Source organism: Poecile atricapillus, chromosome 27 (assembly GCF_030490865.1).
Source record: "Poecile atricapillus isolate bPoeAtr1 chromosome 27, bPoeAtr1.hap1, whole genome shotgun sequence".
NCBI lineage: Eukaryota > Metazoa > Chordata > Aves > Passeriformes > Paridae > Poecile > Poecile atricapillus.
The window spans coordinates 309826-328290 of record NC_081275.1 but is presented as its reverse complement, the minus strand read 5'-3'; the positions used below and the strand labels follow the sequence as shown (position 1 = coordinate 328290).

At 43.3% G+C, this 18465-nt stretch overlaps 1 protein-coding gene across 2 annotated transcripts in view; it reads right to left on the bottom strand.

Annotated features, from left to right (window-relative positions):
* The window catches only part of MAP3K3 (mitogen-activated protein kinase kinase kinase 3), a 34071-nt gene extending 15606 nt beyond the window's left edge, over positions 1-18465 (bottom strand). For both annotated transcript variants that reach the window (XR_009279639.1, XM_058857750.1), the window contains exons 1-7: positions 18183-18465; positions 11678-11799; positions 11132-11221; positions 9224-9264; positions 6160-6259; positions 5445-5558; positions 2377-2497 (exon numbers count right to left, since the gene is read on the bottom strand). Coding sequence is in view for 1 of the 2 variants with exons in the window: in XM_058857750.1 (XP_058713733.1) it covers positions 2377-2497; positions 5445-5558; positions 6160-6259; positions 9224-9264; positions 11132-11221; positions 11678-11799; positions 18183-18186 (592 nt within the window). In the remaining variant the exon portion in view is untranslated. The remainder of the gene's footprint in view (positions 1-2376; positions 2498-5444; positions 5559-6159; positions 6260-9223; positions 9265-11131; positions 11222-11677; positions 11800-18182) is intronic.

The window sequence follows — 18465 nt, the reverse complement described above, 5'->3', positions numbered from 1 at the left end:
GTGCACGTGGGCTGCCCCAGGAGCACTTTCACTCCTTCCGACAGATGCCATGGCCACAGCGAGCCCAGGCCCGCTGGCACCGGCCCAGCTGCTGCTGGGGAAAGGCCCCATCCCTGGGCAGGAAAAGGAAGTCGGCACTAAATCCATGTATATCAAAGGAAGTGAGTGGAAAAAACACAAGCCCTGCCAGAATGCTTAGCAACTTTTTTATTTTTTTTTTTTTTTTTAGTTTTAAATGAAAGTTATCTTTACTTCCAAAGCTCTGAAGTGCTGACAACAGGCTCGAGGTCATTTGGAGCTCAGGAACCACACCGGACCCTCTCCTGCTTGCAAAAAGCTTTAGTGAACACTGCTTTGGACTTTATTTCATGAGCTGGTATGAGTTGGAGAGTGTTTATGCCTGAAGCACCAGGAAACAGGGCACATTCCTTTTCCAAACCAAAGACAGGAAAAGAGAAGGAAGAAGAAACTGATGCAAGACCAAGCCATTGCCAAATTACCAGCAGACCTCTGACAAAACTGGAACTCTTCTGGACCTCTTCATAATGTAACAGTCTGGTACTCTGACGTTCAGAAAATAAAACCAATGGTTTCTTGACTGATGAATGACAAACTATCCAGAAAGCATCCATAAGCTGGGACAAGAGTGTCCCAGTATGTAACTGGGACACAGAAGAGGCTCCTGAGTGCTGCACGGTTTACCCATGACAGACACTGGCTACAGTCTGTTGGCTTTGGCACCATTATCTGGATACCTCAGAATGTCAGTAAGGAGAAAGATACATATTTTAAATAAAATAATTTTGGCATTCAATTTGTCTGTTATAGAAGAAAAGTGGTGTTCAGACACGCATGGATACCACTTCTCACGACCAAGGAATGTTGCTCTTTTTATGCATATTAATTTCAAACTAGGAAGGAAGGGAAAAGTCTTTTTGTCCCCATTTCAGTCACGTACTTCACAAGCTTTCAGTACTTCTTTGTTGGTTTGCTGCCTCATAAAAGCAAACTGTACAGAAGGGGAACAGCAAACTCCCAACAGGATACAAGCAGGTTTGTTAGACATGTCCCACACTGAGAATTACTGCTCTAGTTCCCAAGTCCTTCCCTCTGAGCTCATTCTCCCAGTTACCTCTGGTTAGAACAGTGTGGATACAACTCTGGTTTGGATGCCCCAGAATGGAGACTGTTGTGGTTTAAGCTGATTTATTATTTGATACTTTGCACTGCAAATATTGATCTAAAATCATGTCATAATTCTGCCTCAAGTTCACACAGTTAATGAAACTGAAGCACTCTTTTGCCACAGTGAAGAACTTGCAAACAAAACAACTCTGACATTCCCAGCTCCTGGTACTGCCCTTTGTGACTTGCCTCACTTGTCCTCAGGCACTAGTTCTGACAAGCCCCAAAATAGCTGTTGTAACAAACAGAGTCATCCTCTGCTTGTGTTTCTCTCATTTCTGAAGGAGAAATAGTTTACACAGAGCAGCATTTCAGGCTCTGGCCTTCACACTCTCCCCTTCGTCCTGCACTGTCACTGCTCACTGAGATTCACAGCAAGGAGTCAAATCCTAAACCACAGGCTACTTCGGGTTTTTTTGGGCCCATAAATCCTTGAAGGTGTTTTACATGTTTTAGTTTTTCATATAAAGGTTATCAGCTTTGAGCATTGTTGAAGAACAGATCTGAATTGTGCTGCATGGTTATACAGAAGGTTGTAACATAGAAACTGGGAGAAATCAGACAAATCTGTCAGAGATGGAAGTCATAAAAACTACAGAAGTCTTACATGAACCTTTCCCCTAAATGGAGTTCACTGAGCTAACAGAAACCCAAAGAAATGAGACAAAGTTACATACTACTCTGATCTTTTTCATTATCTTTGTGCACCTCTGATTTTGTCTTGTACTCTACTCACCCGATAATTCCGAGTGGAAGTTTAGGCTACTCAGAATGTAGGATACTAGGTGGATATGCCATAGTAATTCCTAGTAAAATGCTTGATTACAGGAGTCAGGACAGATTCCAAAGCCCAACATAAAAAAAAATAATCAAATCTAGGTTTCATGAACTGAAATTGCCAATCTAAATAAAAAGCTTAATAGACTCACATCAGCTTTCCAAATTTCTAACCACAATGGCTCTGGCTTTAGGACATCCCCTTTAGCAGCTCCTTAGCTGCTCCACAACTTAGCAAGGAACTCTGAAACATTCTATTGTAAACATATTGAGAGCTTTTGAAAATGAACTGCCTTGTCCCAGAATAACCTTTCAATTTCTCATGGCTCTCCTAAATACTAATACCATGAACACTAGTGCCCAAAAGATACATTTCAACAAACAAAAACACCCAGAAGTAGCAAAAATACTCACTGACAGACAGATGCCTACTTCTGGGTTCTGGCTGCTGATAGGGTGTGCTCACATCCCCCACAGATTGGGAAGTTTTAATCCTGACTTGCTTGGGCAGTCCAGAATGGGGTGAAGAACTGGTCTGTTGGGTAAAATGAAAAGAATAAAACGAAGTGAGATGAAGGAGCTCAAGCAGCCTGGCCACAGTTTCAAAAATATTATGCTTAGTATCAAGAAAGTGCTGAGCAACAGTTCTAGAACCTGAAATCTTTTTAATTCAGAAAACACAAAGAAAAAGGCAGCAAAAGAGCCAGGTTTACAATTATGGTGTAAAACAGGAGTCAGAGCACTGGAACAAGTGCAGCTCAACTCAAGTGCATGATCTGCAGTGTCAGGGTCTGACACTACCAATGAAACACAAGGGGCTCCTGTCACCTCCTGAGACCAGAACACAGAAGCACCTACAATTTCCATCAGCCACCTTGGCCAGCAGAGATAAATTCTGAGTCTTGCACTATTTCGGAAGCAAACTGACTCCCCACAGCCTTTAAAAAGTAAATTCATAATTCAGACTAAGTAAAAATAAATTCTGGAGAGTTTAATAGCACCAACAGTCTGGAGATGCCAAGATGAATTTATTCATCCTTCCCTGAACTTACATAGATATTATCTAATTAAAGATAATTTTTCCACAGAGCCCTCATCTCATTCAAAGCAGGAAGAGGAATGAGACACGTGAAATCTCCCCCAAGCCAATGAGATTCTATGTTAAAGCAGGGGATCAATACCTACAGACACTAACAATTTTCACCTCAACCCAACACACCTAGTTTTACAAGAAGGTGTAATATTCCCTTCCTCCTGAGTTACAGAATTTATCTTATTTGAGAAGAACATAATAAAAGACACTTCAGGGAAATAAATTCTCACTTCTGAAAATTATTTGGACATGACAGGCAAATAAGGTGTGACAATTCAAATTCTTTAATTCAATATTAAAGTACAGATGGTTGCTCATTTAATGAGTACATACACTTGAAAGGAATCTGATTTAAGTCACATAAACTCTACCATGGGCAGGTTCATGGGAGCTGGATAAAGGGTGCAGAGGTCACCCTGCTGATGGACAGTCTGGCTTTGGTAATACACTGCTCCAGCTTCACCAGTTCTCCTCACTAGTTTCTAAACATAAAGAAGAGACTGGCAGCAGGGTGACCTGACTGAGAAAAGAAATGAGTCGCAGAAAGAGGCATAAGAAAATGAATCTGAGTGCTGCTCACAGACACAGACTCCTGGTACAAGGGGCCCGGCTACTTCTGTAAAGTTCATTTGCTTTCTGTACATATTTGTGCCAAAGTCACCTTTCCATCCCCAGAAAAAGAAAAGAACACAACCAAAACAAAATCTGCATCCTGTACTTCAGGAAAAATAATGCTTCCCGCTCCTTCAGTGGGATGAGATCATGCAGCCAAGAAACCTCCTTCAGGCTAGTGGGCTTTATCCCACGGAGGGCTCTCCTGTCAGGCAACTCGGAGCAGCAGAGGAAGTTGGAGGAGAGGGGGGGAAACACTGGCACTTACTGAAGGCTTTGCTGTTTGTTTCTGCTTTGAGTAAAAGAGGAAAAAACAGCTCATAAAAAGACATCAACAGTGGCTACTGGTTGGCACAGGGTGAGATTTACCAAGTGTTTGCTGGTTATGCAAAGTTAGATGGCATCACTTGACATGTGGCTGCAGCCTGAAGGCACTGACACGAACACAGGGCTGGCAAAGAGCATTGCCTGACTGTGTTGTACCAAAAGTTGAGGCCACCTTTTACAGGACGTTTCCTGACAACACAGAACTTTGGTCTGACTCCACCAGGTCAGACCAAAGACCTTCTTGCCAAGTATTGTCTACAGAACAGGCAGCAACAATTGCTAAGGGAAAGGGCACAGGACAAGGAACAGCATCATCCCCTCCTACACCTTCCCACTCATTTGGGAAAGGGCTGTTAACACTCCTGAAGTTCTTTGTATTTCCATTACCACAGATTATCAAATGAAAAAAACAGCAAGAAATACATTTAAGATATCATGACAGTTCCAAGAATTACAGGTGTGATTATTTCAAGAGTTGAGCTCCCAGCCTGCAGAACCTGAATAGGGATGAACATTCCAGAATGACAAGCTGCTACCAACAGAGCAGCTTTTTGTGTCACACTCTTTAGGAGAATGTGGTAATTTGCAAATCAAATATCTAAGCTATTGAGGTTTTTGGTTTGAAAAGCTGCATGACCTTAATTCTGAAGAAAAAAAAAATAGAGATATTGGTTGAGTGAACTGTGTTATCCAGTCACACAGATCAGGAATAAGGGAAAATTCTGTTTCTTTTTGCCTTCTCCAGCCTGCAGTTCAATCACTGCCCAAAATGGGCATCTTTGGGAGCTTGACTTAAAAGATGTATTTCCCATATTATGATCTTGTCTGCTGAAAAAAGCAAACTACATTGACACTCACTGCCACAGCCACCTGTGGTAGAGGAGAGTAAACCAAGAGACAACCCAATTTATCTTAGGTCTGAATACACCACTATTAGCAAAGGCAACTCTGTGTTTCCAGAGTCGGGCTGGACTGAATGCATTAGGGCTACAGAGCTGAAAAACAACTGGAAGCTCTCCCTGGGCTTCTCACCCGGGGAAAAAAGTGCTGAGAGCTTTTCCTCAGGACAGCCTGTACTGTAAAGGCAAAATAATTCCACACATTTTCAACACTGTGATATTAATCAAAGCTAATAAAACTTCCCTGTAAACCAAACTCATCAAGTGTTTTCTGCCTACAGCCACGGGGTATTTGATATAAAATGGTCTTCATGTGACAGATCAAAAAGCTGCAATGTTTTAGCCCCCAAACAGCTGCTGAAGTCAGGGAAAAAAAAACAACACAAAGACACCTAGAGCTGAGCCAATGCAAAGAGGATAAACACATGCACTTGTGCCTGGGAAGAGTGATTTTATAATCCCTGTCACACTCAGTTAATGCAGCCATCGTGTTTTAGAGTCTTAAGGGTAAGCCCCTTGATTTTGCTGCAGTCCCAGAAGTTGTTACTTACATGGTTTCTGTCCTGGGACAGCAATAGTATCCTCAGGCTTTTCACATTCGAGCTCCGGTCTAAGAGATCTACAGCTTTATCCAGGTCATCTTGGTTTTTCAAAGGAATAGAGAGCTGCAAAATAAAGAGCAGGGAGAAAAATCATCAGAAAAGACAGAAAAAAAAGTCTACTTCTACAACAGGTATTTAAACAAACATTAGAAAAGTACCACACTATAAAACAGGATTCTGACTGCTCAAATATTCCACAAATTTTCATTCCAATGCTGTCTTACTGTTCTTTTTAATGAGGTTTTCCTCTCATGTCAGAGAAATGGCTGACCCTAATGCAAACTCCTCTAAAGCATCACCCACAAAAGTATTAATTGCTACCTGGATTTGCCATTTGCAAAGAACTGAGACTTGTCAGCCCCAGACTCTCTGATGAGCAAGTGGTCTCAGAATACTTACAAATCCAGAACTAATGATCAAGTGAAAACTGCGTTTCAGGTAGAAAGAGAATGTCCTAAGTAACACCAGAACAAGGGAACAAGATGGTGATGTTTGTACAACACACACATCAGTGAGATGCTTTATCAGGATCAGCACATTTGCCTCTGGTCCAGGGATTCAACAATGGTTTGTATTAAAGGAAGACCTGAAAATGAAATTTCTGGGTACAGAATTTGTGATGGGGAAAGGAGGTGTCATGCAGAGAGCTCTGACAGCTCAGTACCTCGTTGTTCATGTAGTGGAGGTCCAGGGGCTGCCCAAAGGCTGTTTTCACTTTCTGTTGCACGTCTTCGTAGCGCACGGGACGGACAAACGGGATAATCCTGGGAAGAAAGAGAATCACTGACTCAGTTCAGAGATATACTTGATAATGCAATCAAATCACATGGCTGAACCATTAAAACCACATTTGAATGGTCTCCTTTCATCCTGAAGCAAGTAGTGAACTTTTCAAATTTAAATTTGTATGTATAATTTCAATAAGTAATAATCTCTGGCCCATTTCCATACAGTTTGTCAAAATGCAATATTCAGCTGGAGATTTCAAATAGAATCCCTTAGTCCCTGGGCAGAAAAGTACCCTTTTTTGAATGAATGTCTTTCACATAACAGGATACAAATGCCATGTGCACCTTGGCTTAAAAATACCACCTGCTCTGGCACAGATGAGATACTGCCATAAAAAGCTGGATTGTGAGCACCAACTAACAAACTTGTCACGAGGCAGAAATAACAGGATACAACAAGGTCTCCCCTGAGCCTCCTCTTCTCCAGGCTAAACAATCCAAGATCCTCTTCACACATGAACTATTCTAATATCTGGTAATACTTTTTGTCCTCAATTGGACAAAGTGTTCTTTCCGATGCAATTTTTGCTAGTTAACTTTCTGAAAAAAGATCGGTTCCAACCAAAGAACTTCCAGATTTTTTTTATATCTATCTTCCTCCTATTTCTTTTGCTACATCAGCACACAACAAATGATCAAGGGACTCTTTGGACTTCCAAATTACTGAGTGGGCCATGGAAACTCAAGACCGGTTCTTGCTCATAGAGGCAACTCAGTGAGACCCTGAATTATCTCCCAAGGGTTTGTGGGGACAGGAGGGAGAGAGGTTTTCTGTAGGGGCCACAGACAGAAGCTGTGGCTGCCCCTGGATCCCTGGCAGTGTCCCAGGCCAGGCTGGACAGGGCTTGGAGCAGCCAGGGACAGTGGGAGGTGTCCCTGCCATGGCAGGGGGTGGCACTGGGTGTTTGAGGTCCCTTCCAACCCAAACCATCCTGGGATTCTATGACTCTGATGAACCTGTGCTTTGGAGAGAAGACTTGGTTTTCCAGTCATCCATCCACACAGTTTCATCAGCCCTGGATATCCTTTCAAGAGATGCAACTTTTGTTTTAAATAACCCTTGTGTTAGTTGGCTTCCTCAGCCTCTTCCCATGAAGGGTTATCTTGCTACCAGACCTACAACATTCAGCTATTTGGAAATAATTGTCCTTGTTAAAAAGCAGCCCACAATAACATTTTCTACATTTTCCTAGGAAACCCATACATGAAATCACAGTACTCTGGCACCACACAAATGCAGTGTGGCTCTCAGGCCCTTATAAAGGCTCCCATTCTACACTCAGTGCTTTCAAAAGCACTGCTGTTCTCAGGTGCCACAAATTTTATTAGTTTAAAAACTCTGTGCACTCTTCTAGCACAAAATCCTGGACTGCAGGGTTTAAGGAGCCCATTCCTGCCTGACCACCTTAAATATTTGTGGTTAGATCTGGCAGCTCCTGTGAAACTGAGCACACACACTGACATTCTGGTGCAAGCTCCCTGTCTGGAACTGCACACAGTGCTGGGAGCAGGGAACTCAGGCCAGCACAACTGCATAATTAGACTGGCACACAATCAACCTTTTCATTTTAGAAAAAAAACCCAGGAGGAAACCCTTCTGCCCCCCAAAATGCACCCAGCAGACAGGCGAGATGATCAGGACAGGATTTTGTTGCTGAGCTCCCCTGCCCTGACACAGTGTGACAACTCCCACTGTGGCTCTGTTGTTGTTCCCACAAAGCCCCTGACACAGGAGAGTGCTGAGCACACCTGGCTGAAAAAGGAGGAAGCAAATCCCAATGATGATTACCTGTAAAATTCCTCCCACAGAACAAATGTCACTGACAGAATTCATCACAGAGGATTGCAGTGAAGAAACAGTTCAAGTTTTGAGGAAGAGTAGAAATTATTCTCCACAGCCTGCTTTGCCAACAAAGAACACTTCTGCTTTTCTAACAGAAATCCCAAAATCTGACAAAGGAGAAGCTTCAACAACTTGGCCAATAACCTGTGCTAGAACAGGCTGTGAGGATCACTACACACAACTGGTCCTCCTGTACCATGGACATTAAATTTGCAATTTATCACGAAATAGTGAACCACTTCAATGTTAGAAGTACTGCCTGGCCTGGGAGAAACCAAAGGATTCCCACAAGGTGGCTGTGAAGATGGCACATACATTCATGCTTACAACCCAATCAATATCTTCCAAAATATGGCCACTATAACCAGCATCAAGATCACATTTTCCCTCAGTGAGACCAGACCCAGAGACCACAGACAAACCTGGAGCCTTCCTGAGCGTTCACACAGCCACCAGCCATTAAATGTTTCAAGAGTTCCTCTCAACTTGATAGCAAATAAGAGACTTTTTGGAATCTACTTTGAAATATTTCAGCAATTTTATCCATTGCAAACATTGCTGTAAAAACCGAAACTGCTATTTCAGTTAATTCTGTTTTTTTCTTCTAAAAGAATGTCTCTCGAAACCAAATATCAGAGGAAATAACAAAGAAGCTTTTACACCAATGAAAAAAAATCTTTCCTTGTTGTATCTATTGCTCAATCACAGCAGGGCAGTGATAATGACAGGACATCAGGAAGTGAGAAACTAGAAAAGAATGACGCTGATTTGATCAGCTTCATTTGGTTTCAGTTAAATGAAACAAAATGGGAATGTATCTCAAATAAGATTTTCAGGCTGAACTTGTTTCAGGCTGGACAGCTTTTAAAACTGCTGCACTTCACTTACAAATAAATATTATGGAAATAAATCAGTGTTTTATGACACACTGATCTCTAAAAATAACCAAGTTGTGTGTGACCTGTTTGCTATTGCCTTCACTGTGTGATTTCCATTCAGGAAAAAGGAAAGCAAAGCCAACAAAATATTTAAGCTAAATTACTGATGACTAAATTACTCTCCTAAGCAAAGAATCAAAGCAGCGAAGGCCAACTTACCGTCTCTCCCCATTATGCTCAAACTTTATCCTGACATCATTCTGCAGGAGAAAAAACAAAAGGTGAGTTCACAATAAAACTCTGGCACACAACAGCACACAAATGCACTGCATTATGATTTTAGTATTTTAACTTTCTCCATGGAAGCTGAAGCAGGCTGTGGAAACAAGTGGCTGATACATGAACACAGCAAACTGCTGAAGGAGAAAGAGAAGGAAAGCGAAAAAACTAAGCTGTAATTTTTGTAAAATGACACTTAAACAGAGGACACTGAAATAAACTTTAAAAAATATTAATTTATTTTTAACACTGCATAGGAAAAATCTGAAATTCAGTCCTAACTGCTTATTGATGTGAAGTTAAATTTCTTTAAGCATGCTCAAAGCATATATGGCAAAAAAGAGAGAGGGAATGTGCTACGTTTTTTATTCCTACTCCTATTTTAAAATTTTTATTCCTATTTATTATTCCTTATTCTCAAGACATGGACTAAATCTCTCCTTTTGCAAAAATGCAGTCCCTGAAACTCAAGAGTCACAAACAGGCTGATTCTGTCTCATCTTTTAAAATTCTGAGGTTTTAGCAAAAGGCCTCAGCACCATCTGGAGAGTTAAAAGCACTGACTGTGCAACCTGTGCAGTCACTGTAAACTCAGAAGATGCTGAGTGGCATGGAAGAGTCAACAAGCTGAACTTTCAACTCTGGACATCACAGTTCAAATCCCAATTTAGGTCAGAAAGATAAAAATAGAAGGGAAAATTCTGCTCTGATAAGACTCCATCATTTCTGCTGCACAATTTATGTGATTGGAATAGATTAAACCATCTGTGAAAGTCTCAGACAATAGGCAATCATACATCTAGGAACTTCAAAAAAACATGGCCAGGAAATGCTCTTTAGCTGGAGGAAGTTTCTGGCAGGCCCAGTGGTCGAGAATGCAGTTCAAAAGGATCCATGGAGTCCCTGGGAGCACATGGAATTCCTGCAGCAGTGCTGGAGGGACAGCACTGGGAAATGACCTTCCCAATCCCAGCAACGACCAGCTGCACGTGGGTCATTCACACATAATTTTAAAGAGTGTTTTTTCAGATATGGGAAGAGAAAGAACTCAGTCTAGAATTACTCCAAAATGAAACAAATTCCAGAGAACCCATTTGAACTGAGCAGTAAAGGAACAATGCAGCAAAAAGCACAGGAATAACATCCTATAAAAGATGTCTACCAGCCAACTCCTGATCAAAGAGTTGTTCTTAGACACATTGCATGAAGGAATGATTGCTTTATATCAGGATTTTCAGGAAAGTAAGGCTTTGAAGCATTTCATTTAAATGACATTCAGCACCTCCAGACAAAGCTGCATTATTCTGCCCTTCCTTCTTACCAAAGCATTGATACCATTGTTTTCTCCATGAAAAAGTCTGGAGGAATGAGGAATGAACCTTAAAAGACTTAAAAGCATTGACTCCACTACTCATTACCTTGGAAGTCACGGACTGGTTTGGGTGGGAAGGCACCTTAAAGCCCACCCAGAGCCACCCAGTCATGGCAGGGACACCTCCCACTGTCCCAGCTGCTCCAAACCCCATCCAGCCTGGCCTTGGGCACTGCCAGGGATCCAGGGACAGCCCCAGCTGCTCTGGGCACCCTGTGCCAGGGCCTGCCCACCCTCCCAGGGAACAATTCCTGCCCAAGATCCCATCCAGCCCTGCCCTCCTTCAGCTTAAGGCCTTTCCCCCTTGTCCTGACCCTACAAGAAATGTGCACACACTGCTACACCAGGACAGAGTCAGGGAAGAAAAGCTTTCCCTGCCTCCCACCTGCTTAAAGAAATTCCATAAAGTCACTGCACACAACTTGAAGACTCCTAATTCATAATTGCTAAGATGGAAATGGAGCCAGTTTTCTCACCGGAATTTTTTTTTCTTCCACTGCAGAGGCACACCGGTTCATTATTGCAGGGCTGCCCAAGAGTGGGGGACTGCTGGCATTGTGTTTTTTCTTTAAAAAAGAATAAAATCACTTTAAAAAAATGGAAATATGACTGTGAAATCAGAAAGCCACTTGCTCAATTTTTTAGCTAGGCAGACCAAACCCCATAAAAAATACATATGGGGAGAATCCAGTATACAAAGATGTTGCAAATGATCAAACACACATATATACATACATATATAACATAATGCATATTAAATATTTTATTAAACCATATAGCATATTCAATATATAATATATACAGCTTATATGATATATTAATTAATCTCACATAAAAATATAAAAAATAGAAAAACAACCATATTTGCCACAGCCTGAGCAGGGGCAAGGAGCTAATTCCCAACTGATGCTTTGGCTGTTGGAGGCACAGGACAGAGCCAAGGCAGCAGATCCTCTGTCCACCCGCTCTGTCCCGTCTGCCCCCGTGTCACCAGTTGAGGTGCTCACCAGCTGGCCCATTACCTGTTTGTTGGAGTGAGCAGTGTCTTTGTTCTTCATGGTGTCATACCCCGGCAGCCGGTGACGCCTGCCCATCTGGAGCGCCACCAGGTCCTTCATGATGGACTTCAAGGCCTCTTGTTCATCTGTGATGCACAAGAATTTTAGGAGTAAATTGTCTGTGTGAGCACCAACCATGACATTTCTGCACCTGACACCTCTGCACTGCTTCTCTGCCAGCTCATTGAAGAACAATCCTTTTTAGGATCTTGGCAAATACACTATGATTTAATTTAGTCATAAAAAAGCCGAAACTGGACTGAATATCACGACATAATAAACTGACAGATAAATGTTAAGTCCCTTGTCCAATGTCATAGAAAGATCAGGCCAGAGTACAGACAAAAATGAACATCCCCAGGCCCTAATTCTTTCCAAAAGGCCTCACAACAAACAGTAAAACCTGGAGAGATTTGCTAGACCACCACAGGTCATTTAGGAAGGGCAAACCAACGGGCTTCTGCCAAGGAAAACCTGGTCAAAGTCTGCTCTTTCCCATTTTATGTCCTGTTAACTGAATTCTTGCTTGCTAGTGGAATAAACCATGGCCAGTAGAAAGAGAAATGAAAATGTGGACAAAGATTAATCTTGGAGTACCTGTGAACACAAATCCACTTGCACTGATTGCCCCAACACGTTCCTCTCTTCCCTCAGAACAAGCTGATGGAATAAAATTCAAACCATTTTATGAGATTTCAAGAGCTGCTGAACAGGTTCAAGTTATCCAGCACTAAGAACACTGTCTGCTGGCAAAGTACAATGCAGCAGGTTCAATTCAAGGCTTCTTGCTTTGCAGCAATATAAAAACACACATTGATTTTTTTCTTGTATGTTCCACTAGGAATTACTTTATGAAGATTCCTGGTGTAACCAATTTAAAGTATTCTCTCCCACAGGCTGTTTTGAGAAGTGACATTTAGCAGAACTTTGTGTTTAGAGAAAAAAACAAAGATGTGAAAGGAGAGAAATGCACAGTAGCTGGGCCATGATGGATGGTAAATAAAGGTCTAAAAGCTATGAAAATGAATCCTTTACTCCAGCAAGGATAACGACCCTAAATTCCTTGATATTGCAAAAGGTGAAGGAAGCTGCCAAGTGAAGTTTTGTCTAAAATGGGGCTGCACTGGGCACTTGGCTCCCAGGCACTGTGCCACAGCTAACAAAGCAGCACCTCATGCTGGCACTCTGATCCTGGCACACTCCTGCCCTCTGGATTGCCTGCTGGCTCACATAGCATGACTCAAAAAGGTTTTAGGGATAAAGTGTTTTTTCCTTGGCAAATAATACACTCAGTTAAATCCTTCTTGATATTAAGGCATTCCTTAGGCATGGAATTTGAAGCAATGATTTGATCAGCTCTGGACATGCTCAGGGGAATCTGCCCTTTCTGAAAGAGTCTGGGAGGATCTGAACCCTAGTTTCGAATGTAAAGCTTTGTTTTTGATAATTGGGACTTTTGGAAGTGATGTGAACCAGATGAGGTTATCACAGCCCTGCTCACATGATGGGGTGTCTGGTGTGCAGTGCCTGATTGGCACAGCTCCTCCTTTCTTCCCTCACTATGTCACTTTGAAGAGTTTGAATTGAAATGAACATTTTTGAAGCTGATTTAATTTTAAGAATCTACCATGGCTACACACTTGTCCCTGATTCATGGCACTGGTCTGATGGGTAGTCCCTTGCATTTGGGAACAGCTGCTGAACATCAAATGATGGACTGACTCACATCTATACTTCTCTACAGAAGGGACTCAGTGGGACTATTTGTTTCTGCAATTTCATGTCGTGCATTTGTTCATGAGTCTCTCCAAAGCAGTTAGCTTATGTTTTATGCAGAAGACTGGCTTCATAATTAATCACTGTCTGAATAACAAACTAGATTTTCGCAATGCTTAAGGATGACAGATGTTGGACACATACGGCTTGTAAAGAATGCAGGGAGCCAATCCTGCTAAAAGTTAAAAGCAAAATGGGAAAAATACACCTCTTTGTAAGGAGGAAACATCTGAAGAAGTCCTAGTCAGAACAGAAGTCACGCTAGGATTATCTTTGCTAAAACCAATAGTTTCTGCCCAAGTCTGTTTTAGCTTTCACAGGATCCCCAAATGGTTTGGATTGGAAGGGACCTTAAAGGCCACCCATTCCCACCCCAGCCATGGCAGGGACACCTCCCACTGTCCCAGGAGCTCCCAGCCCTGTCCAGCCTGGCCTTGGGCACTGCCAGGGATCCAGGGACAGCCCCAGCTGCTCTGGGCACCTGTGCCAGGGCCTGCCCACCCTCACAGGGAAGAATTTCTTCCAATATCCCATCTATCCCTGCCCTCTGCCAGCGGGAAGCCATTCCCTGCCCGTTCAGGCCCTTGTAAAGTGTCTCTCTTTCTTGCAGGCTCTCTTCAGGTGAGTCCTAACTCGGTCCTGAGAGCACTCAACACCTGAGATACATCCACTGTGGATGCATCAGAATGTTAGAGATGTTTCAGAATGTTGTAGCAAAAACCAGAAACATCAAGCCTAGACCAGATCATGGAAGGGAATGAAAAGAAATCTCCTAATGCATCTGCAGAAGGTGTTAATTACAAAAAAAAAAAAAAAAAAAAAAATTAAAAAAGGAACGCAGAGCAGAGAATATAAAAAAAATCCAGATCAAAACCCACCAAATCTCTGCTGTCCAAGACAAGCCAAATGAGACAATAACCACATTGTGGTAGTGGAGAAGGGAGAGCACTCCTTGACGTTCCAACTGCATGTAAAAGAAGCAAGGGGTATAAGTAACACAACCAAAGCAAGAGGCTGCTTTTTGAGAAGCACATCAGCCAAAAGAAATAACTGCTGGGATCTATCTCAACACTAAGTAACCCCTTGTGGGACGAAAATGTGAAGAAATAGCTGTGACTGAACGTGAAGTTCCAGGTAGGCAACGGCACAACGTTTTTTTTTTTGTTTTTTTAAAGTTTCCAACTTTACAGTTGAACATTTAACCTTTACTGGAGTGTCTCCAATTTACTGATATTCTTTCAGCTTGATAGTATTAAGAACAGCTTTGGAGTCACCTGGCAAACAACAGCTGAAACCGTGCATAACAAAACACTACAACCTATGGCCTGGAACATCCCCGAGGTTCCTACCACCCAAAACACTCAGGGAAGAGCTGGGATACAAATTTTCCACGACAGTGCAGTTTGGGTTTGGCCAGACACCAGGATGAAGAGCTTGTCCTAGCACAGTTCCTCTAGGCAAGAAGCAAACGAGCTATGAAAGCAGTTTATAACTGAGGGCTCATGACAAGAAATCAAGTCCGTCAAAGAATTATGTCTGGGAGTAGGAATTCTCCTCCAAACAGTATCATCACTGGAAAACAAAGATCAGTGCTTGCAATGGTTGGCTACAGGTGTTTGGTCCCAGGCTCCAGGCTGTGTGCAGTCTGCAGTCACTCATTTGTGGCATAGAGGACACATCCAAACAACTACGAGTCCCTTACTACAGACCATGGTTGGCTGGGAAGATAATTTATTTATTAGCTTTATTAGCTAAATAAATTAGCTTTATTTATAGGCAATTTGTGAATTTACAAAAAAACTCTGAAAGGCTGCATCTAAACTAGAGCTCAACACTCTCAGGCACAGGGTGGGACTGTTGGGGTGTCTGAGCAGGACCAGGAGTTGGACTCCACGATCCCTGTGGGTCCCTTCCAGCTCGGGATATTCTATAAACCCCACTTAGTGCCCTGCAAGGTCTGTACCTCACTCACTGCAGTCATTCTAACACTGAAATATTATTTATCTTCCTAAAACTGGAACAGTTATTGCTGTAACAAAGGGGATGGAACCACTTCAGGCAAGTTTGAATCTTATTGTACAATTTTAGTAGTCTTACATTGAACTATTGGCTCACTACTACTAAACAATACATCCTGTAATTCACCCCTATCTTGATGAGGTAGGACATGACTATTTATCTCTTAAAAGTATAAGATTAAGTCAAATATTGATCTGAGTTTGTGTAGGGAAAAATTGTGCCTGGTGAGGACAGCACAGTGATGGATTTAATGCTGAAAACATGAACACTTCTTTATTTCCATCCAAACAGAGGATTTCCATGAAGTGACTTGGAGAAGCACGTGGAGCAGCATTACATTAATCACAATGCAGAAGCTGCTATAAATGAGAATGAAGCAATTTTTGGAGCACTGAGAGACCCTGTTTTGCCTGGTCTCCAGCAGGTCTGGGAAACACTGTTCTGCTTTGTGCGGGAAAGATGTTGTCCAGGAAATGCTTTTCATGTTTTAAAAACTACACTCAAGGATTTTTATAACTTCGATAAAAGCAAACTGCTGCTCACAGAGAAAGTTATTCCTCTCCACAACGCATTTACTTCAACCAATCTGTGGTTTGTTACACAGGTCTGAATAAGTCAGAAATGGAAACAGTTTTGAAAAAAAATAAATCCCAAAGTCAGAACAGTGAAAGTATCTGCAGATGGATAAAAACAGGAAGCCTGTGAACCCCCTAAGCCAGGATCATGTTTTATCTGGTGTCATAGTGGGACACATGATGCCAAATTGGTTTAAAAGAGAAAGAAGTGAATATATATGTGTATTTGTTATCTACCACCGCAATAGCAAATCTGGTCGGGGCGAGTGATTGCCAGATCCAGGGGCGAGGAGGAAATTTTAGACAAATTGTGTCTGTGTTAAAGGTCCCAAAAAAGTCTTGCAAAGAGTTTCATTGTGAGTCCTTTGCTGTGGGTAGTTAAAGCTGCTGTGTGCAAGCTTTAGGAAATCACAGATGACCTGGTTTGTAGAATGAGAGGAAAAATCAGAGAGCTCTACGAGGCTTATCCTTGTGGGATATATTCAGGGTGATTCACAAGTTAAAGCCTGGGATCTGAGCCGATCCTAAGCTGCAGGCTGAGCTCTGCTCCCTCCCCACGGGTGTCCCTGGGTGCGTGTGAGCCAGGGGAAGGAAGTGACACAGGCAGGAAAAGCAGCGGATCGAGGGAAGGCCGGAGGCAGCAGGGACTGCACACCCCAAAGGCAGCACAGCCCCGGGCTGGGATCCCTCTTCATCCTGCCAAGGAGTGTCTGGAGGGAAATAAACCTCAGGAATTGTCCTGGCTCTGCAGGGCTCAGCCCACTCCAGGTGAGCCCCTGCAAACTCTGACATCAACCACTCCACGTGTCCTTCAGGTGGGTTATGAAACATCAGGTTAAAGAAAATCAGAGCGTGATATATAGCCCATCATCCATTATTAATCAGTTTATTTGGTTACAGCTGCTGAACGAATTTAGGTTTTTCCTACTACAAAGGGATCTGCTTGCATCTGTGCCATGATACACATAATGCTATGGTGGAGTGGTCCATGAAATTGTATTTTTTCATTCTGCACTCACATGTTTACAAACATAGGTCCATCTGCCATTGGAAAATGCTTTCATGGAAATCCAACTTTGTACTTCTAAACCACTTTAAGTTTATGAACCACCCTGCTGCTCTAAACAGAGTGGACTACACTATTCCTCTCTTTGTAAGAGAAATCTAGCAATGGATTTGCATGAATTTGTTGTATTTACCATATCAAAACAGAGTAAAGAGAAATTGAAGTAGTTGTAGAATAACATTTGCAATGCTTTTTGAATTTAAAAAAAAAAAAACCTAATTATGCATAGAGACTAAATGAAGGAGAGTCTTAGAAAACTAAACTTGGTTGTAGAGAAGAAATATTAAAGTTGTAGCCCATGAAGCCATGAAACTCCAGAACAGCAGGAATTTCCTTGCCAATACGCAAATATGAGGAAGTTCTGGTTTAGAGCAATTAAAAGTTTAATTCTAGCACCTCTCTTTAAGCTAAAAAAGGAATTAGTTAACACAAGACTCCATAAGCAGCTCTTTATACAGGTCATGCAGCCCAAATTCAAATTAATTTGAATTAATCAATTAAATTCAGTCATGGAAACTCTTCATAACAACGTTTTCCACTTGCAAAAGAGTTCTTACAACTCCTTTGCTTTTTTTTATATGGTACTGTCTGGGCTAAGGATGGCAAATGAGAACTCAGGGGGAACTCCAAAAAGGAAAATCTATTTTGATGGACTCCCAAGCTTCACTTAATACCAAAAACTTCTCCAATTAAGCTGGAGCACAACAATTCCCATCTCCAGAAGAGCCAAGTTCTCCTGGAGGCTGAAAGAGCCCCCCGAGCCCAGCCCGACCCGCTGATCCCCGCCGGCTCTGTCCGGCCAAGGTCAGTAAAGGCCCGGGGCTCCGCACGTTTCCCGTTAAGCAGTTTTTACCATTTTAACCAAACCCGTGCAAGTTCGCCGCTTCCCGGGGCCCGCCCGTGGAGCCCCCGGGCCGCGCAGCCCCAGCGCCCTCAGCAGCGGCCCGGCCGAGCTCCCGCCGCCCCCTGCCCGCCCGGCGCCCCCGGCCCATGACACGGCCCCGCTCCGCGGGGTTTCTCCGCCGCTCCTCACCCATGGCTGCGGGCGGCGGCCCCGCTCACGGCGGGCGCTGCGGGACGGCGCTGTCACCGCCGCGGCTCCATGGCGGCCGGGCCGAGGGGGAGGGCTCAGAGCCGCCGCCGCCACATTCCCAGGCCCCGCGCCGCCGCCTCCTCCCGGCGGCCGCGCTCCGGGAGCCCGGGCGGGGGTGGGAGCGGCGCGGGCGCTGCGGGCGCGTCCCGGTGCCCCCGGTCCGTGCGGGCCGGCCCCGCCGCCGCCGCCCGCAAAACAAACCGCTCGGCGGCCGCCGCGCACC